The sequence below is a fragment of the Aspergillus brunneoviolaceus genome, assembly GCF_003184695.1.
Source record: "Aspergillus brunneoviolaceus CBS 621.78 unplaced genomic scaffold BO95scaffold_60, whole genome shotgun sequence".
Classification (NCBI taxonomy): Eukaryota; Fungi; Ascomycota; class Eurotiomycetes; order Eurotiales; family Aspergillaceae; genus Aspergillus; species Aspergillus brunneoviolaceus.
In genome coordinates this window covers 175131-195084 of record NW_020290790.1, presented here as the reverse complement: position 1 = coordinate 195084, position 19954 = coordinate 175131, and the positions used below count along the sequence as shown (strand labels likewise).

Below are 19954 nucleotides of genomic sequence, written 5' to 3'. Positions count from 1 at the left end.
CCCCCCCCCCCCCCCCCCAAAAAAAACCAGTGCCCTCGAGACTAGGTTCCATACAAGGTTCACGTCGACACGTCAATGGAAACTTTAAATCCCACCCGCGGGAAATGGCATCTTGTTATTGGTAGGTGGTGAAATTAAATTTGTGGTGAGTCTTTTTTTTTTGTGGCCTGGCAGGTGGGTTCAAATGGGTGGGTGGTTTTCCTTTCTATTATGCTGGATAATATGTGCGATGTGCTATGTCTGATTATTGGGATTGCAGGGGAGGGAGCAAATGTGCCAGGTCAGCATGGATTGAGAAGTTGATGTTTCATTGTTCTGGATCTGTGGATACTTGACTGGAAATCCGGCGCGCTGGGGAGGTAAGTTGGTGGTTGATGTGCATACACTGAGTGCCGTGAATCGACGTGCGTCTGAAGAGGATTGGGTTCCTGGAAAGTAAGGTATAGATCGGAGAATTATGATCCAATTGTTGGGAAAAGTCTGTTGAATTGAAGTTTGGGAATGGAATGGGGGGAAAGAAAGCTGTCAAGTCATAAGTTGATATACTATAGACTATAGTTAGTTGTCATTAGGTCCTATTGAGGAGTGTATTCCGTTGCTGAATTATTGCCAGTCGGTCGAAGTCAGCAGATCGTGATAGTATCAACGTTAAGCATAGCTGTCAACGACCTAAATCAGGACCGGAGAATAGTCTTAGATAGTCATACGTAAGTTACTGGGTATAATCGCAAATGGTTCTAGCCCTGGGTAAAGTGCGGTGGCCATAGCTTCAGCCTCTTCTGTCCATTTTATCATAATTAATTTTTGACTCGAGATTAATTTGTTCCCCTTGTCGGTTCCCACCCACTCGCTCCGATCGAGTATTGAGACAAGGATTATGCCGAAGGAAGATTGGCGAAGATTATACGTGGAAAACTCCCAAGCTCACAGGAGTCACGGAAATTACATTCCTTCTCGGGTACTAGGGAGGGGGGAAGGGACGAAGTCGATCATCCTTCGCGCCGGGTATTATACACACATGGAGTACCCTTACCGCATACACTTGTGTGTTAGTTGTTATCTGCCTGTCAGCTGGGATTTTTACTTTTTTGGCGGGACCATTCTCTGAATCTCCTTTTTGGCGGATGACAGTCACTCCGAGGTACTGATTAACGATCCTAGAGGGGATGAGAACGGTCTGGATGTAGTGATGTGCAAGTACTACGTACCTTTTTTTTTTTATTGGTTTTAAACTCTCCATAACCTTTTCCACCTGGAAAAATGTCATGTATGATCGACCGCTCCCCCTCCCTCCTTGTGGACGACAACTCAAACACCCACAACCACACACACCCTGGTCGTTTCCATTACCCTGTCCGGTAAAGCGGCCCCCGATTAGTTGCTACCAAACAATGACGAACAGATCTCCGGCGTGGCATGCCGGAGCCTTACCCGAAGGAGATTAGTCGTGCCCCGTGGAAGACCCAGAAAACTTCTCCAGAAAAAGGTTTATGACCGAGGATTGAAGAGACCTGACTAGCTGATTAGGGATTTAGTTCTCCCTTCCGACCCCCCCCTCCATCGGCTTCGACTCGGCTGAAGGCGAAGCAAAAAGAGAGGGAGAAATGAAAAAAAAAAAAATTACCCTCATGAATAATGAACCCTGTTATTGATCCTGTGCTTACTCGACTACCTCTCTCTTCCTGGATTTGCCTACCAATACGACCTGGGACTGGTTCTGCTATGAGCGAATCGTCGCCTCCAGTCCTGCCTTTTCTTTTTTATTATTTTTTTTCCCTCACTCTCTGTTATTCCGCCAGCGAAAAGGATCGACACGGGACTCTGCGGACCAATTTAGGACGTACATCATTTTCCAGCCACGTCCCCTTCTCACCCCTCTCGTGTCTGTCTCCTGCCATGCCCTTTTTCTTTTTTCTTTTTTCATTTTACCGAGTCAGGTCTCATCCACAATGAGCCTTATGGTCCCGTAGTTATCAAGTCCTTGTCCATTGTCTAGTCTCGGCCATTTACCTGTTGAACGGCCTTGGTTCAGCTCCAGTAAACCACCCGTAAACTACGTATCCAACTGCCGCATAGTGGGTGCTTCAACCGCGTGCGCAGTAGAACCTCACCCCCCTCTGTCTACGACTTCCGCGTATCTCGCCTCTTGTACTTGGACTCTATATTCTACCAGTTGGCTTGAAACTTGCAGTGGAACTTCCACCGTGTTGCCTTCTTCTCGGAGTACGAGAATGAATGCGCATGCGAAGATCTCGTTGAGGAAGGCTGGTGTGTCTCGCAAAACAGCAGAAGCAAGAGATGGATGGTGGGTGGTTATCTCCGCATTAGGCAACATGACGGAGTGTAGCTTACTATGGGGGAAAAGGGAAGAAGATCTTGCCAGTGGACGGTAGAGTCATGTTTGCGATCGTATTGCAGAGTGGCAAAGATATCCTTTTCCCATTGCTCTCATCTACAGGATGAAGTTGTGACTGCGTTACTGGCTGGATCGCTTCTTCCCGTGACATGCGGTACAGTCTTCCTCGAGGATTGCAGGATCGAAAGAGAGAGATGTGTAGCTGTGCCTGCGGCTTTAGGTTGTGCATCGCACTCACCTCAATCACAAGACGAATGTCAGATGATCATTAGAGGCTTTGAATAGCTCATCTCACGGCGGCTGCGGCTGCAGAGTCGAAGGACATGGGGAAATCTACGGAAAAACCACTGACCACTGGGAAAACAAACGAACGTCAGACAGAAGCTGCTGCTGCTGCTGCTGCTGCAAAAACCCCGTCATCTCGCTTGTCGATGCACCTGCCGACAGAAGTTTCTCATCTCCGGCAGCGCAGAAAAAGGCCCTCATAGGATGATACCCTGGAAGTTGCACGCAAACGAGCAAGCCAACCACAAGCCATTGTTGATCCGGGGGACCTGGTCTCTTGTTCAATGCGATGGCTTTCTTTTTGATGACTCATTGTTAGTCAGACTTCACCAACCGCCTTTCTTGCTCGAGAGAGATAGAGAGAAGGGAGTTGTGACTGAGAGCGCATATGGGCTGTTTCAGCCTCCTTTTGACCGCTGGTGTGTCTCTTCTGCACACTACGCATGGCTGATTGTCTCGCATACGCATACTTAGCTACTCTCCAGGTCGTGTTGACCGGTGCAGAGACATGTGTTTCACTCGTTTTTGGGTCTGTAGCTGTTCAGCGTCAAGTTGTCGATAGGAGGAATGCAGTTCTGGGTATGCAAATGTGGGCGTTGCTTGTGCACGTCCCGTCTTCGGAGTAACTTTTCCTGAACATACATACATACATACCTACCACACGGTTACAATCGGCCGCGCTTCCTTCGATCCTCACTGCATGAGGTTGGCTTTGCCTGGTCCTTGATCGACCGGGTTGCCTGCATTGGCTCAGGGTCCCGTGTCGCTGTCCTCCATCCAGTACATGGAAGGAAAAGGGATGGGGGAGGTGGGATCGTCCGCTAACTCACTGTAACCCTCCTCTTACTCTTACGTTGTAACGACTAGGGCAACAAGGAAGTGACATCGCTACGCAACGCAACACCGAGTAACTCCAGAAGTGGAGAGAGAAAGAGAGAGCGGGTACCAGGGCGGTGGTGACGCGGGCTCTTTCTTGGTCGCAGCTTACGATCCAAAACGGGCTGTTGCCATTTCCACTTCATTATTCATTCTTCTTTCTCCTCGTGCTAACTACCACAGTTAGTGTCTTCGCTTATCGATCGTTTGTCTGAACACAAAGAGGGAGAGGGGGAGAGGGGGGGGGGGGGCAAAGCCGTTGGTACTAAAATCCACGACTAAACCATGTTGGGATTGCCATCTGCTCGCCTCGACTAGCCAATTCCATGATCGTTTGAAGATCCACCTTTCCGCGTTCTTGATGGCCAGCAGCGAGCCAGCCCATGACGCGGAGGAGGAGGAGGAGGAGGAGGACGAGGAGGGGAGGACAATGCCAGCAGTGACCAAGTCTGTTGGTGTGAGAATCATCTTGCTCTTTCCCCCTCCCCCCCCATCGGATCGACCCCCTCCTACCCTCACCCACCAACCGTCCCTCGCCTGGTCAACAAGGGTACGGAGTAGATACTAGAGAGATGGACCTCCCCATCTAGACGGACCCGAGACTCCGGGTTTTTGTTGCACCAGTGCCTTGATTATCGTTCACTCTCCCGGGAAGCAGGGTCGGGTCACGGTGGCGCCATATCGACCACCGTCTAGTCTCGTCCAGTCCGGTCCATGCATGCGCTTTGGACATTCCTCTTCCCTTCCTTCCCCAGCATAACAATCTGACTTTCACGTCATGGAAGCGCTACACACAGACTGCCTCTGACAAGGCAGTCAGTCCTACCAAAACAAGAACTGGCCCTTGTTGTGGTTGAAGTTAGTTTTCCTTTGGCCAGCTCTAGACAGCCATGCACGGCATGCGCCCATCGATCACTGTTCCGAAACTCGAAACTCACTCTCTGCCTTGAAAGGTGATGATAACCTCTCATTTCGAACAGGATATGGTTCGTTGACGGAGATGATTCTCCTCTGGGGCTCGCCGCGAATTGCCACGTTGGCGGGGGGGGGGGGCTGGCCCTTGCTATACTATCTTGAGGTGTTAATCTATGCCTCTATACTTCAGATTTACTATAGCTCTTGCCCCCTCCCGTCTCTTCTCCCGTTGCCCCAATTTATGGACAGGTTGGTTGGTTGGTGGACAACCCGTCAATCAGTAAGAAATAAAGCATAGTACTCGGTATGAGTACAAAGGTGCGTAAGAAGTTTGCCACGAACTAGAAGATTCTGCCGTTGTCAGTGTAGCTAACAGCGTGTCAGAGAGAAAGAATAGGAGGGGGATTCACATAAGTTATCATCAGTGACAGCTGAACTAGAGGCTAACTACGATCAAATCAACCAAACCAACGTCAAAGTGGCCATCTTACGGAACCTATTGTTCAGAAAATAGTCATCAAACCATGACCTACCGTTGAACCCAGAGCGTCAAGGACTAACACAATAACCGACTCTAATCGAACATATCTTATGCTACACTCCATAGTAGTATAGAATCTCTCCACTCTCCACACCATAGTTTAGCCCTATCACCACGTACTCATACCCATACGAGTAGTAAATACTTTCTCCTCATTCACCATCCACTACCGCTTGTTGGTCATTTCCCCTCAATTCGGCGACTCCGGATCGCCGCCCCTGTCTTAAGAAGAAAAAAAAAAGGGATTTGCACTGCAGACGGGCTAACGCGACTCGATCATGAAATCATCCCCCAGAAAAGAACGGCTTCCCAACGGGCGGGATCGCTGGCTGGCTGGCAGCGAACCAAACGAACAAGATTCTTTTCGCAGAATATTGCACCAATCACGGATTTCTCCCCGCACACCCGATCGAGGCGATGGTCGTGTCGATCTCAGCGCTTTCTGCTTCCTTTTGCAGGAACTTTGGAAACTCTATAGTAGCCAGCACATACTGAGAGGTAAAGTATACACCTTATGTACAGTACTGCCTGGGGCCCGGGGGTCCGTTGAACTTCTGATATCATCCTTTAGAGGTCTGAAAACCTTCTGCTGCTGCATGCATGCATGGGACAGAAGAGGAAACTTAGCTCCTCCCCCCCCTCAGCGGCTCTAGACGAGAATTCATTTGAGGACGTTGAAAGATTTCATAGGTATAGGCTTGGGGATAGGTTGCAATTCCGACGGACGACGACGGCGGCGGCGGCGCGGGTTGGAACGGGCGAGATTGGGATCAATATGCGGGGGCAAGGGGGTGGTAGGGGGGGGGGGGGGGGCAGGTTTGCTTCCAAATTACTCGACTTACGTCCCGGTTTGTCTTTGCTTGTTTTCTACGAAGTTATCTGCATACTATCGCTATGTAGATACTCTGCACCATTGTTATAGGTAAATTGATTGGTTTGTTGGGTTGGTTGTGATTGTTTGCTACTCTTGAGTACTGTAGTGATAGTAATAGTAGTCATTGTTGCATCTATGTAAGTAGTAGTAGCAGTAGTGTTTCTTCATCATCTGCCTCCGCCCTTTGTTTGCTTCTTCTGTTTTGCCGACACTGCTTGTTTTTTTTTTACCTCATGCCTATGACCGTCTCATTGATGTGTATTACTTAAACCGCCTTTAACATTGGTGATTGATCCACTCCACGCATGCATGCATGCAGAGTGAGAAACACAAGTTCAGATTGAGATTTTGGATCACCGCAGCGGAAATTCCCGACAACTTTCTGACGGGAACCCACAGCTGGGATTTGTCAAATCTTATGAGGTGTATGCAGAAGGGAAAAGAAAAAAAACGGAGAAATCAGGTTGAAAAGCGCCGGGACCAGAAAGCCCTTCAGGTGCAGTGTCTGTACTTGTGCTGTAGGTAAGGTAAGAAGAGAGGATTGGAAATGCTTGGACGGTTCCAGTTGGATGATGCGGGGAAAAAGCCAGTGGATGGGCGATCAGATCACCAACCTATCATCCCCGGGTGATCATCCTTGGGCCTGCTTGCTGTGTCTTGGTTTTTTTTTTTCTTTTATCTTTGCTTGATCTTGCCTGGGACTTGGTCACTGTAATGACTCTATGAGTCGTCATCGGATTGGCTAGCTAACAATTTGTACTAGGACCGAGCTATCACATCCAAATCCTTATTAACTGGACAACTGAAATGCAGTGTGTCGAGGGGAAGGGTTTGAGAAAGCAAATTATAACCTTTCATCGTCGAATATCATGCAATGCAACTGCGCGGTGATCACCAAAACTCTGTCTGTTGTCGTCCAGTCTTCCACCCACTTTGTCACCATACCCTCTGGGCCGAATGGAGACTTTGGAGGACATTTGGGCTTATACTACCCATGCAATTGCCGTGTTTTCTATCCGAGCAAGTTTTGTCGCGGTATGCAACAAGCAGCAACCAAAAAAAGTCCGAATCTGATGCGCCGGGAGGGAGGCGATCAGATTAGGCTGGATGTGGGATGGCTGATCTCTGCAGACGGTCTTATGCGAGTTCTTTTTCTTCTGGATGCTGTTCACCGGATGATCGATTGGGAGATGTTGAGCGAGAGGATATGATAATCATGATGTAGTTGTGCATCGCGATGGATTGGTTTCGTCTGGGCTGTGCCAATCCTGTTCTCTGTATTGACATATCTTGTCATTGGTGGGTACTGGCTTTGTCATGCGCATACCGTGTAGGGAGGTAGGTAGGTACTATAACTCGGGGATATACTCACAGTATACGGAGTACATCCGCCGAATAACAGCCGTCTTGCGGCTCATTGAAAAGACCGGGTTAGGTTGACATGTGTATTGGGTGAACACAGCCTTAAGATTGACAAGAAACAGCAATGTAGAGTCCTCTATGAATTGACGCAATCGATAAAAAGGATAAGTAAGAAAGGCATGTCCACAACGTGCATTTTCTTTCTTCTTTTCATGGCGCATGCGATCACACCTGTGGAGTGGCATGTATATACACCTGCCAATATACAGGGATGGCCCTGCTGCTCAACCGGACCGGTTTGAAAAGTGCTCTATGGAAAACCTAGAATTCCAAATCCTTTCCCCTATCATTGTTCATTTGTGTTCTGTGTGCGCAGGGAGGGTATATCCTTTCCCATCTTGATATCGGAGGGGAGGGGGGGAGCACCTCCCATGTGAACTCCAACAGGACACAACAAAATTGTGACTGTACCGAGTCTGAAGCGACTAGAGTATTTCTATGGATTGGCGAGGATCCGTCGGATAGTAAAGCGGTAGCTGATAGTCTCAACCATTCCTGAAAATATCAAGGAGGGGGTTGAGAGAGGAGAGAACTCACTTTGATTCGAATATGCCTTGCCTGTTACTATGTGCTCATTCAAGGCTTTGAGGGTGAGTGTAGGGAAAATGACTGAATACAAAAGGATATCGTTCTAGACAGCTGGTTTCTATGCCTTGATACTTTTCGATCGCACTCAAGCATGTATAGATCTTACAGGTTGGCAGCACTCAGAATCCATGATGTTGATAGCGAGCTTACATCTCTGTGATCAAGCTCCTCCTAATTTCCCTAGGCGAAGAAGAAACTCTTTGAGGGTAACTGTATTGTGGTTTTGCAAAAGACAACAACAATGCAATGTCTCATTCGTGATCCCCACCATTCCCTATGTTTTATCATGTACATCCGAAAACATAAAGCAAGATTGGCACCTGCAAGAAAATTCATCATGACCCTCTTCCCGGCGTCGTCACTTTAACCTATCCAAACCAAACAAAGGTATCACAAGCGAGTCGAACTCCTGCAAGAAACGATGTGAAAGAGAACTCCTATCCAAAGATACGCGCGAGACGGAGGACGAGGTAATGTCTCAGATCATTCAACCGTATACTCCGACGTCCCCGTTGCTTCGGACACCGTCGATCGCCCTTCCCTTGCCCTTACTACGGCCGGCCACGGCTCTCATCTTGTTAATCGCCTCGCCGAAGCTAAGGACGTTGTAGTCTTCAGGCATGTGCTCTCCGCTGTAGATGCAAAGAACCCGCATGCCAGGCTTGTAGGTCAATCCGCTCAGAAGCTTGGGGGTAATCAGGAAGTACTGACCGCCGCCGCCGCTTTCAGACGGAGCGCAGGCGATGTCGACCAGGCGCCCGTGGACCATGCGCTCGTTCCGCGGGTCCATACCCTGGTTGATCTCGTCGACAACGCGGAACGGCGAGGCGGACAGCGACTGGAGCGCCATGAGGTAGAAGATCGTGCTGACAGCGCGTTCGCCGCCGGACTGCCGGTGGGCATTTAGTAGGGACAGATTCTCGTGCTCGCGGAACTTCACGTGGATCTGGATCGACCACTGGTCGAAGTCCGTGTCGGCAGCCTCGCCGTTGGGGCCGGTTTCCTCTTCGGCCTTGTCCAGGGTGACCTGACCGGCACAGCCAATGCGAGCAAAGGAGTCGGAGAAGGCATCGCTGATGCTCTTGATGATGCGGTCGAGTTTGGGCTCCCACTTGCCGCGAATCTCGTTAATCGCGTGGTTGTAGTCCGCCATTTTGTTGTCGAAATCGGAGAGCTTGCTGCGCAGCTTGTCGATTTGACGAGCCCGTTCCTCGAACTCCTTGATCACGCCGCTGTTGCCTCCGTGGGTGAGCTCGAGGCGCGCCTTCTCGGCATCAATGTCCGCATCGAGCTGATCGGTGGTGTGGTTGGCCAGAGTGGGGATAAATTCAGCCAGATCGGGTTGTCTGCTAGCATCTGCAAGGATCTTTTGCGCTTCCTTGTATAGCTTCTTCATTCGCTCGGTGGTGTCCTTGATTTGCTGCTGGGCAGCCTTCACTTCGTCGCGCTTTGCATTCAGCCTCTCCTGGTGCTGCACGTTACGTGCTCTAAGAGCCTCGAGATCGGAGATGCCTTCGATGTGACGAATCTTGATTTTGATGAGTTCCTCGTGTAGTCGATGGAGAACATTGACCGCAGTCTGCCGCTTATTAGCAATGCTGTGCATTTTCGATGGCTGTCCCGAGACTTACCGCATATTCGATGGCAGCCTCGGCTTTTTTGATCGATATTTGGGCTTGTTGGTTGCGAATTCCCTTAACCCTCGATCTCACCTCATCAATCATTGCCTGGATCTCCCTCTGTTTGCGTTCCTCCTGGTCTTTTTCAATCAAATTAGCATCCTAACCAGTACCGATCTCGTATAGCTCTATGCTTACTGATTCTCTCCGGAATTGCTCTCCAGTTTGTAAGTGCCGTTTGCTTCTCGCCTTTCTCCTGCTCGAGTTGTCTCTGTATGGGGTCAAAATCAGCACTGAAGGTAGTGGCACAACGCATGATGTTCCTGCTTACCCTCTCGTTATCGATATCTTCATATCGTTTACCCAGCTGAGCGAGTCTGGCTCTATCACCATTCATCCTCTCCTGCAGCTCGCTGGCCTCATCTTCGAGTGCTTTGATCCTCCTCACTATGTCTTCCTTCACAGACTCATCCACCGGCTGTGAAGTCCACATTTTTGCGGGTTTGACCGGTCTCACTCGAGTGGAAGTTGCACTGGGACCATACTCCCGTCGCCGGACCACAGCATAAGTCTGCTTCCCGGCCACCCAGGAGCTTATGGGTCCATCTTGCAGCTGCGTGAACTCCTCATCACTGATATCCCGAAGACTTATAGGGGTTTGGTGCAAGCGATTTTCACTACAAAGCATAGCTACCACAGGCTCGGGTCCGCTCAGGAAATCTCTGGCCCATCCATCAAATCCAAGATCTCTCATTTGCTGATCGGACACGGATGGGCGAAGACTATCTAAGGTGGCAGAGCAGGTACGAATACTGATGTCTGAGAGCCTCTGCTCAACCAGAGCTTTCTGCAACGTCCTGAAGTCATTCCGGGTTTGCGTGGTGAATGCAGTGAAATCCGTGCGTTGTAGCAACGATTCGACAGCGTGGGCGTACTCAGGATCCTTGACTGAGCAGGTAAGGGTTGGAGGACCGAAGACCTCTTTCTCAAACCGGCTCTGATTTTCCTGTAGCCATCGGTAAGCTTTGACAGAGTCCGCAGATATGCGTTCCAGCTTTGATTCCTGCTGGCCAGCTTGAGAATCGAGATTCCTGAGCTGTCCCTCTGCCTCCCTAATCTGATCCACTGCATGCTTGTGTGCTTCTAGAAGAGGCCGTCTTTCTTCTTTGAGTTTATTCGCCTGCGCCTCGATTTCTCTGATCTCCGTTCGTTTCTCCCGCTGTCCGATATTAGCAAGGGACCCTGGATTTGCCTTAGCGTACTTACAATTCTCTCGTTGTAGGAGTCCAGATCCAAAGCTGCAGGCTCTTCCTCTTGCAAAGAACGCCGGAGTTTGTTCAAATTCTGCTGAACCTTACTGATGTTCTGCCTGTGACTCTGCCCACTTCTCTTCTCAGCTTCGGCTTGGTCATCCAAATCCTTGAATTGCTCCTCGAACCGCTCAATCTTCGCAGCGGCAGTTGAAGCCTTTTTCTCCGCAGTTTCGAACGCCTGAGTTCTGTGCTTTATGACATCATCCAGTTTGACACAGTAGTCCTGCCTATCATTCAAGGCCCTCAAGGCAGGTTCAAGCTCTCTTTCCAGATCCGCCAATTCTTGATTCTTCAAATCCCGCTCTCTTTTCATTTCATTGAACTGCGTATGAAGCTCCGTGTACTGCGTGACCGGGCGAGCAATTTCCAGCATCTCAATCTTTCGCTTGATCTGAGCTCGCTGTCGCATCCTTTCCACATCAGCTCTCTGCATCTCTTGTCGGTCCTCAAGGTTCGCTAAAAGATCTCTATCGCCCTGATTGTCTGCCTGCAGCTTTTTCTGTTCCGCCCTCAGGGTTTTGAGGTTCTCGTGCCACTCGACCATTTCATCACCCGCCGCAGCTCTCTGTGTCGAGTTGAGGAGTTCGATGGGCGTGAGAGCAGCGAATTCGCTGACCTTGTCTTGCGGAAGGAATTGGCAAAGGTTATCAATCTGAATGGCGAAGGACTGGGCGAGTTTCAACACTTGCTGACGGGAAGCCTGCTTCCCGTTGATCGTGAAGGAGCTTTTGTTGCCATCGCGTTTGATGGTCCGCGACACTACGGGGTTGCGACGAAAGCGCCTTCCGCCTGCAAGCTCGATCTCGATGATAGCTTCTCGACAACCGTGCTTGACAAATTCGCCAGGATCTTTGGCGCGCCCGAGGTGCTAACATGTAGAGGTTGATTAGACAAAGCAATAGGGAACGTGCAATTATAGTTGTTTGTACCTGCGGCCCCCATCCTAGTCCTAAACATATCGCACAGACAAGTGTACTTTTGCCAGTTCCATTGGGTCCGATGACCATATTCAGTTTCGGGCCCGGGAAGAACTCCGCCGATGTATAAGTGACAAAATCGGTGACTTTGATGCGAACGATGGCACCGGGTTTGTAACCTTCCGGTGTCAACTCGTTCAAATCGGCAGGTTGCGATTCATTTGCGCTGGTCTCGGGAGATTGGGTGCCATCCGCGCCGCCGGCCTGAGTGGGATCTGGTACGCTGTCGTCCTCATTGCCATCTCCTGGTGCCTCAGATCCGTCGGAATCATCCTCTTCTTCGCTAGCAGTGTCCCCTGATCCTCCTTGACTCTGTCGAGCGGTTTGCGTGCTCGATTTGGAGCGCTGGCTCGTATTCGAGTTTCGGGGGTCCGGTTTTACGGTAGCTGAGCCCGAGGAGGATGATTCGTCCCTCGACTCGTCATCGCCTGATTCACTGGCAGAGCGTCCAGATCCCTCATCAGGCTGATCATTATCATCGGTGCTTATTCTGCGGCGCTTGTTCGGGGTTGAGGATCGAGGGTTTGGATTGTTAGGAGCCGACCCGGAGGAAGAGGATGATGCATCGTCGCTATCATCTTCCTCCTCCGACCGGGTGCGACGGCGAGGAACGAACCGTCCGGAGGGCATTTTTGATAATTGGCGAGCACGCCGTGCGATTACCACCAGCGCATTTGGAGGAGGGAGAGAAGGGGAAAAGAGAAGCTTTGATTGTTGACACCGCCTTGGGTGATATGGGAACGGTGATAAAGAAAGATATGGGGCCACGCGGGCGGACGCGACGCGAGTTGAAGGGGAACAAAGAAACTCTGGACCTGCCGGGCACCCGCCCATCTGGCCCCGTTTGGGGTTAGCGCCGACTTTTGACACCCTTCCGCCGGTCGGGGACTTCGGAGCTCTTTGTTGCAAGTTATCGACTTGCTATGCTCCGCCTTCGCCCCCTCTCCTCTTCGTGATTTTGGTATTTGCGACAGCTTTGTTTCTCAATCGACGCTGAAGTCAATCTCACTTCCCACTACCGCAAGACGTGGAAGTGCTCCAACCTTCAAGATGTTTCGCATGCCAAAAGATATCCCACGAGCTACCCTAGCAGGCGCCGTGATTTGCATCACTATCTCCGGTACCCTTTTTGGCGCCTCGCAGAAATCCCAACATCAATTTCAACAGGTATGGGCTCTGACCCCAGTTTGATCGCGGGAAGCTCTTTGTTGATGATCTCTTTCTCCCGCAGAAAGTCCAAGAACAAAAGGCACTTGAGCCGACGATCGATGAGCGAATCACCGGGCTCAGAGGTATGCGAGAAAACCTGATGGCCAAAAAGGAACTCGTGGAGAAGCAGCTTCAGAATCTGGAGGCTAGAATCGAAGAAAGAACTCAGAACCAATTCAGTGAGCCGAAGAAGGAGCCGCCGCACAACAAGTGAAGGATTGAGTCTGAAAGAATGCGAGCTCAAAAAGATAATGCCACCGCCCAATGTCTTGGTTGGTTCGATTACTGCTTGCTAGCCTTATGCGATGGACTGGCATTCAAGTGACGAATGTCCGGGCGATTGATCGTCACCTTATGCGGAGCCCTATGGCGTAAGGTCCAGCTGCGCTGTATTTTCCCTTACGTCGAGGGCGGTGCGGTGAGCAAAATTCGCCTGGTCTCTGTTGGTGACTTCAGAGCTGTCTTAACCATACTAAGACATACGTGAACGAACAGTCTCCAAATAAGACTGGATCACGTTCGAGAAGAGGTGCTCTGAGTGGGTATCGAACGCGAGATGAACTTCAGAGACCAACATCAGACCAGCTATTCATCGTTCAATGAATACAAGTCGAGCCATGTGATCCTTGTATCCAGTATCGGCTCTCATGCCATGGGTGGCACTATCAGGGCTACTCTTGGGCATGCTACGAGAGAGCCGCGAATATTGTGCGAGCTGAACATTTGAAGCGGCGATATCTTGAGGATTGCATGGTTTATTCCCAAAATTAGCATTCGACTGTATATAATCACTCTTCTCCCGTCCACTACCTATTCAAGAACCACGAAGACTAAATGGAACCGGTATTTCGAGGCTTCATAAATACATGATCATATAAGCATCACTTTATGTTGTAGGCATGAAGTCAAAACAAATCACTCATCCAAAATTCCACGGGCAAGTGCAGCAAGGCTCGCTTCATATCTTGCTGGATTGTGGTCACTAAACATTCCTGAGCCAAACCTGAGTTCTCCAAAAGAGGCTTCAACATCTCGAACGAATATCAATTGTGCTCTGGTTGCAGGCCGACCTAACACTGGATGGCCATCACTGCTCACTTCAGACGTGAAAGCGTTTCGCTGCAAAACCCTCATTGTTTCCACCAAAAATACCTCACCGGGTGGTAGCAGTTTGGGCGCGCTCATTTCCTCACGAAGCGTCTTCAATGTATTCCATGCCCACGCATCTTCTCCTACGCCATGACCGGCGTGTGTGAGGATAGGCGGCTCGTTGACGTAGAACTTGTTCACAATACTTTGCCTGAAGCCTTCCCAAACTCGAAATCCCACATGAGAGCGAGCGCCAGAGATGTCACCCTTGAACGCCACAGCTACTGTATGCATATCATGCAAAATGCCGAGCGAGAGGCAAGGAACCACATCTTGACCATTAACAATGGTAGTGATCAATCCCCGCGTTGCGCGACGCAGGAAAGGCGACATTGTCGCGGGAGGACCGTATGCATAGACATGGATAGGCCGGCCGGGGGGCACAAAGAAGGCTTTGCCAAAGGATTGATCATCGCTATCAGATGAGCCCGAGTTCGTGGTCTGATAGGAAGTGGTTGTGAACGATGCCCCAAAAGCATCACTGCTGGGTTCGGAAATCATTGTTGCAAGGAGTGCAGCAACGCCTCCCCCGAGCGAATGTCCACACAGTACCAGCCCATACTCTGGAAATTCCTCTAGTGCAGCTCTGATCGTCAACATGACTCGTCCTCCTCCTCCCATCAGAAGACGCTTGGCCGAAGCGTGCATTCCTTTGTGGACTTTCCAATTCCTACCTTGCCACTCAAGGTCATCGTACTCGCAAGTCATGTCGGTCAGAATATCTTCGAAACCCCATGTCCCTCGCAGAGTCAGAACAACTGCTTTCGATTCATGGTCAAGGAAAAGGTAGTGTACTAAAGGAATACCGCTTTCCGTTTCCCCTGCGGCGTTAGTTCCACCCGCAGAGTCGACGAAGGAGGACAAGAGGATCGTGGAAGCCGGCAAGCCTGTGTGATCAGAGAAATCACTATGTTCCGGGCTAGATACCTCTTCGGTGGGTAGAGCACTAGTCAGGCGCGGAACACCCATGACCTTCAAGGCATGCGATCCATATGAAGCCGAGGAGAATCTGCAAAAACGTCTGATGTTCTGCACAAAGTGCTTTGCAGGGAAGATGCCGGGCACGGTACCATCCCGGCCCAAGCTTTGAAGTGCTTCTATATCATCATAAGCACTTTTCCGAGGACGATGGGCGAGTAGAAGTGATGTTTCAGACCCCGCTGTGGCAAGAGAATATATGCTCGGGGATGATGCTCGAGTGTGATGGTGCAACATAGAGGAGCTGGGACGGCCATCCTTATTAATGTAGATGGTCACATCACTTTCCGACCTGGTCAGTGACAGAGAACTGCTACTACGCACATGGGTTCTTCTTGTGACAGGGGACCCGGGTCGTGTGTTTGGTGGTTCTTGAGCATAGACCTTCGTCTGGTTAACAAGAGATTCCTTTGACTTTTCGCGCACGGCGTAATACTCCGTTCTTGAATTGCCTGTGTGGCTACCCTCGCGGGCTTCAGGACGGCCCGTCTTTGGAAAAGCCGCGGGTTTCACACGATGCTCTTGCAACGGGGTTCTGGGCAAACCTCTGTTCGCTACAGGTGATGATGGTCCGCGTTTTGGTGATGTCGCTGCTGCTTCGTGAGCCCCGCTGCGGTCGGATTTGGTGGGACTCTGTTGTGCTGCTGTCTTTCGCGCGTTCGCTGCTCCCTTTAGAGGTCTCCCTTGTGGAATCGCGTTTTCGGACGATGGCGGGGGCTTTACTTTCTCTGCAGATAGTTTCGTGGATGGGCGCTTGCCAATATCCTTTTTACCAATATTGCTAGACTTGACCCTTTGCGCTCCTTTCGCGGGAGAAGACTTCACAGGACTATCTTTAAATGTGGCTGCTCGCTTGTTGAGAGACGAAGGGTCTGGATTCCCGCGATCAAGCTTGACAGGATTCGGGTTGACACTTCGAGTTTTACTGATAGTGGGATCCTCTGAGCGATCCTCGGGTGAAAGCTGCTCTGTGGTCATCAGCCTATCGTTTGATGGGTCGTCAAGACTGTTTCCTATTGTGGCGAACGACGGATCCCCGAGGTTTCGATGCGACCGGGAAAGTTCCCATTCGTCACCCACATGCCATGCCATGCTGTCTTGATGACTGGCTGGTCTCACATCGGCATTGTTAGACCTGGTGAAGGCGGTCCTGAATACCATCGTATGTTTAGGAAGCTGACCCTGGCTAGAAGATCTGGAGAGATTACCATCATGGTGTCTCTCCTCGATCATCATTGTACCTGGTGGAGCAGCTATTTCTCCAATGTCATCATCAAATACTTCAACCGTGATAGTCCTGGCATGCACCATGTCGGTTCTTATAGAAGCACGGCAACCTTGAGGCAATTGTCTCATGATGTACAAGCGGATATCATCATCGAAGATTTGATGTGAGTTCTCCGTGGGAAGAGAGAAGTGGGACCTTTCTGCGGAATCAATGATGCTTGCTGGTCGCTGTACAGCATCGAAGTCTTCTTCATCGTTCCCAGTACTCATGAATGATGAGCGATTTGTCTCGTCACGCGGTTCATCAATAGCAGCCCTCGGCTGTTCCATTTGATGTGTACCAACAACATCTGCTCTCACGCCATTGTCCAGGATAACCACGTCCCATACGGATTCCACACCCCCGATTCCACGTGCATGCCGTTCTGTGTTCTTTCGGCCCCAGCGCTGGAGCAGTGCAAATCCAACACAGCCAACCAATAGATCTGCGACACCAATTCTTCCGGCTCGAAGTTCGGTCCCGAATTCGGAATCGTTGAGGTCTCGGAGCTCGCTCCGGAAGAGGGTTACAATTGCAGCAATAGCTCTAGATGATTCAGTAGAGCCAAGGGTTGCATCTAATGTGGAGAGTAGTGACTGAGACATGTTGGCTGCTGATGAGAGTGTAGCTGAGGAGAAATGAAACGAGGCAGCGGCGAAAAAAGATGCCGAGGTTATTGTGGAATGCAAAGTAGCCAGCTAAATCGAATGTCAGCCTGATAAAGATAAAACACGGCAAGGACGACGTACGCTCCGTTCGAGTAATGACTCTGCTTCTGCCTTGCCATACTCTCCGCTGCTCCTGATGACAACATCGCGCCCAGCCCTTGTCAAAATCCCCTCTAGTATTGCTCTGCTGAGCTCCAGCCCGGTCAATGTCGTAGTTCTCGCACCATCTATCGCAGCGCCTCCGACAAATGACCCAATTCGAAGAGATAATGAAGTCGACTGAGTCATGAATGATACCATAGAGGCAAGCGGCCTCGGAAGGAGAGGCAAGCCGGACGTAGCTGGAACGTGGCGGGTGTCATTCTCACGACCGACTTGCTCGTATGCCTGCTCGATATCATCCCGTTTCCATGCTTTCCGGAGACTGAAGAGTCTAGACATCTCAACCCATCAGAATCGCAGTCGAATTGACCCGCTTTGACCGATGTGCCGTGAATTTCGTTTCAGCCATGGGCAAAAAGTCGAATAGGTTGGAGTGAGAAAGAGAGAAAGTCGCGCCGCAGTTGTCGCAGGAACTCAAAGTTTAACAGGGGTTTTTTCTGGTCAAACAGAACATCGAATGTTGCGCTGGGGAAGGGGTTCCTGGTTGATGAAAAAGCCAGAATTGCGACCTGGAATTGGGCGCAAGTGGCGACTGAAGGAAGCAATCATGGATAGAACCAATCACTTCCTAAGGGGTCATGCCGGCAATAGGTTATTGACATGTGATCCTCCGGCTCTTCCTCTTAGCGCAACACCGGTCCAGTAGGTACGGTTGGTACCTTGATCTAATCAGTCTTCGCAAACTCTCTTCGAGTAAACACACTTCATTGTTCCACCTGGTCTGTTTCCATTCAAGAAATAATAGTGAGACTACGATTGACTTTCTTACATCATAGCGTGCCTATCCCCCGGATACACTACCTTTCGGATCCTGTCGCGGTAGCGTTCCGTCACAGACCGAATCCCCAATAGCCCCATGTTTTGCCAAACATCCGCCAAGAGCCCTCTGATAACGATCTTTCTTCCCATCGACACTTCTTCCCATAGACACTTAGCCCATAATTGACTGGGATAATAGATTGCCTTGCTCCTAGACGGAGTGCTTTGATGACATCCGCACTCGTTCGAATCCCAGAATCGAAGAGAACTGTCGGCTTGTCCCAGACTACATCAACCACCTCGGGAAGTACCTCCAGAGAGCCGAATGCGGCATCAACTTGTCGGCCTACCGGTAGGCAGCGATGATAAGCGTAGGGATCCCATGTGATATTGAGACATGCTATCTCCATGATCGGAAACGACCATGCCATCACAGCCCGCCTCCACGGCAGGCTTTGCATCACCCACATGCTGGATTCCCTTCAGGAGCAGCGGTCCGTCCCAATTCTTCCCAAGAAAACCAAGCTGATCCCAAGTGTGTGGGGCACTGAGAATATCTGCGAGCTCCATTATCTCGATACGCCCAGAATGTCTTCTTCGATTCTCCAGCCAGATTCCTTCTCAAATTTGGCGCGGAATACTGGGTCGGTGAAGCCGATCTCGTTCCTCATTGCCTTGATGAATGGGGCATAGGCATTGTCCACGTCAGCTGGTCGCCAAGCGAGTGACCGGGTATCCAGAGTGATTATAAGGATGCTGAAGCCGTTGTCCTTTGCACGTGTCAACGAGGAGGTTGTTATGTCATCCACTGGCCAGTACAGCTGAAACCATCACTTGCCGTCAGCATTGGCTTTCGTCTCGTCTTCAATCGAGCTGCTGCTGGCTGTGCTAAATGTACACGGGACCCAATCTTCCCACATGCCTCTGCAGGTCCTATCTCCTTGTCTTCATAGACTATGGATTGCAAACCAACAGACGTCACAAGAAGAGGATTGGAATATTTCTCTACAGAAAGATCTGAGATATGCTGGTTTTCCATCTATAAGAAATGAGCAATCTGCATATGATCACAGATAGGTGAATCCTCAGCCCACCTGCGTCAGCATTTCGGGGACTTCAATGCGATACTATTTCCCCAATTCGGCTTTTCAGCTGCGCGAGAATAGACCTAACATCATTCATTGAAGAAACGCCAGCCGATTGCTGTCTGACCATTCTGGCTTTTTCTCGTGCTCCACCCGCAATATAGTTGAAGCTACGGACTCCCAGGGCTGTCTTTGCTTGCTCTTCAAGTTGACGAGGATCTATGGCGACGGCAGGAGTGACGCCTGATGTGGCTCCTTGGGAGTAGATCTCGGGCTGGTAGTTCCTATGAGTTTGAGACATGTTGGGCCACGGCTATGGTATGATTCAGCCTGAGTTGCTCGTATTGACCTAACCTGGGATCTTCAACTATTTCATCGTGTGCATGAAATGACAAGAGAGCAGACATAATGCTGAATACCCGATATTACAAGATGATCCTTGACGTCATGTCAACTTGATATCAATAATCGCGCGCAGAAGTTACTGACCCGTTTACTTCGATACGAATTCTTGCTCGCTTCAACAAGCTTTACCGATCTTTACGAAAGTTCAACTAGTCACGTCCAAATTGAGGAACCTCTTTTACGACTATAAGTCATCTGATAAACTATTCGATTGCCATCCACACTTCTTAGAGCGTCATTTGATGATGACTCTCGGTTTCGCTCTTTGAATGTCGTCTTCTCACCACAGTCCAATCAGTATACTGGTCCATGCAACTGGCAGCGTACATTCAGCATCAACTCAAAGCTTAAAGGCACTAGATCAACACAAATATTAGAAACAGTGGGTACGCCGTCGGGATCGGCTCAGAAGCCCGCGCGATGATACTTGGTTGTAGGAGTGACAGCAACATCATCGCTAGAGTTCGCTGGGATTCGAAAAGAATGACAGCTAAGGAGTCTCCAGT

The 19954-nt window shown here is 50.1% G+C and overlaps 6 protein-coding genes across 6 annotated transcripts; 3 read left to right on the top strand and 3 right to left on the bottom strand.

The window, feature by feature from the left end:
* The first annotated feature begins 1540 nt into the window (after nt 1–1540).
* Nucleotides 1541–2153, top strand: BO95DRAFT_225978 (uncharacterized protein). The gene has a single exon (XM_025581230.1). The coding sequence runs from the start codon at nt 1636–1638 to the stop codon at nt 1951–1953; it is 318 nt and encodes a 105-aa protein (XP_025439420.1). The 5' UTR covers nt 1541–1635; the 3' UTR covers nt 1954–2153.
* A 3808-nt stretch (nt 2154–5961) lies between these two features.
* Nucleotides 5962–6411, top strand: BO95DRAFT_445636 (uncharacterized protein; the record flags this gene model as incomplete). Its single annotated transcript, XM_025587193.1, has 1 exon — nt 5962–6411. A coding segment is annotated over exon 1 (209 nt), but the record flags the coding sequence as incomplete, so codon positions are not given.
* A 1663-nt stretch (nt 6412–8074) lies between these two features.
* On the bottom strand, nt 8075–11273 carry BO95DRAFT_445633 (DNA repair ATPase SMC5). The gene is made up of 5 exons (XM_025587192.1): nt 10743–11273; nt 9808–10695; nt 9675–9747; nt 9489–9616; nt 8075–9436 (listed from the first exon to the last, which is right to left on the bottom strand). Exons 1-5 carry the CDS (start codon nt 11220–11222, stop codon nt 8345–8347), a joined length of 2661 nt encoding a protein of 886 aa, XP_025439418.1. The 5' UTR covers nt 11223–11273; the 3' UTR covers nt 8075–8344.
* A 1543-nt stretch (nt 11274–12816) lies between these two features.
* On the top strand, nt 12817–13189 carry BO95DRAFT_466499 (uncharacterized protein; the record flags this gene model as incomplete). Its single annotated transcript, XM_025589220.1, has 2 exons — nt 12817–12933; nt 12998–13189. The coding sequence occupies 2 exons, from the start codon at nt 12817–12819 to the stop codon at nt 13187–13189; spliced, it is 309 nt and encodes a 102-aa protein (XP_025439417.1).
* A 558-nt stretch (nt 13190–13747) lies between these two features.
* On the bottom strand, nt 13748–17735 carry BO95DRAFT_445630 (lipase family protein). The gene is made up of 2 exons (XM_025587191.1): nt 17119–17735; nt 13748–17067 (listed from the first exon to the last, which is right to left on the bottom strand). The coding sequence occupies exons 1-2, from the start codon at nt 17476–17478 to the stop codon at nt 13891–13893; spliced, it is 3537 nt and encodes a 1178-aa protein (XP_025439416.1). The 5' UTR covers nt 17479–17735; the 3' UTR covers nt 13748–13890.
* Nucleotides 17736–17964: 229 nt separating this feature from the next.
* BO95DRAFT_455517 (FMN-linked oxidoreductase) lies at nt 17965–19344 on the bottom strand (the record flags this gene model as incomplete). The annotated part of the gene is made up of 6 exons (XM_025588344.1): nt 17965–18100; nt 18356–18483; nt 18540–18779; nt 18857–18997; nt 19053–19085; nt 19171–19344. The coding sequence occupies 6 exons, from the start codon at nt 19342–19344 to the stop codon at nt 17965–17967; spliced, it is 852 nt and encodes a 283-aa protein (XP_025439415.1).
* Nucleotides 19345–19954: the final 610 nt, after the last annotated feature.

Excerpts from the sequence above, each read along its gene's own strand:
- BO95DRAFT_445633 (XM_025587192.1), bottom strand. The coding sequence starts at position 11,222 with ATGCAGAGAGCTGATGTGGAAAGGATGCGACAGCGAGCTCAGATCAAG. Across the intron at positions 9,748-9,807 it reads AAGATATCGATAACGAGAGG|AGACAACTCGAGCAGGAGAA; the intron begins GTAAGCAGGAAC and ends GACCCCATACAG. Across the intron at positions 9,617-9,674 it reads AGCAATTCCGGAGAGAATCA|ACCAGGAGGAACGCAAACAG; the intron begins GTAAGCATAGAG and ends TGATTGAAAAAG.
- BO95DRAFT_225978 (XM_025581230.1), top strand. The coding sequence starts at position 1,636 with ATGAACCCTGTTATTGATCCTGTGCTTACTCGACTACCTCTCTCTTCC.
- BO95DRAFT_445630 (XM_025587191.1), bottom strand. The coding sequence starts at position 17,478 with ATGTCTAGACTCTTCAGTCTCCGGAAAGCATGGAAACGGGATGATATC. Across the intron at positions 17,068-17,118 it reads AGTCATTACTCGAACGGAGC|CTGGCTACTTTGCATTCCAC; the intron begins GTACGTCGTCCT and ends CATTCGATTTAG.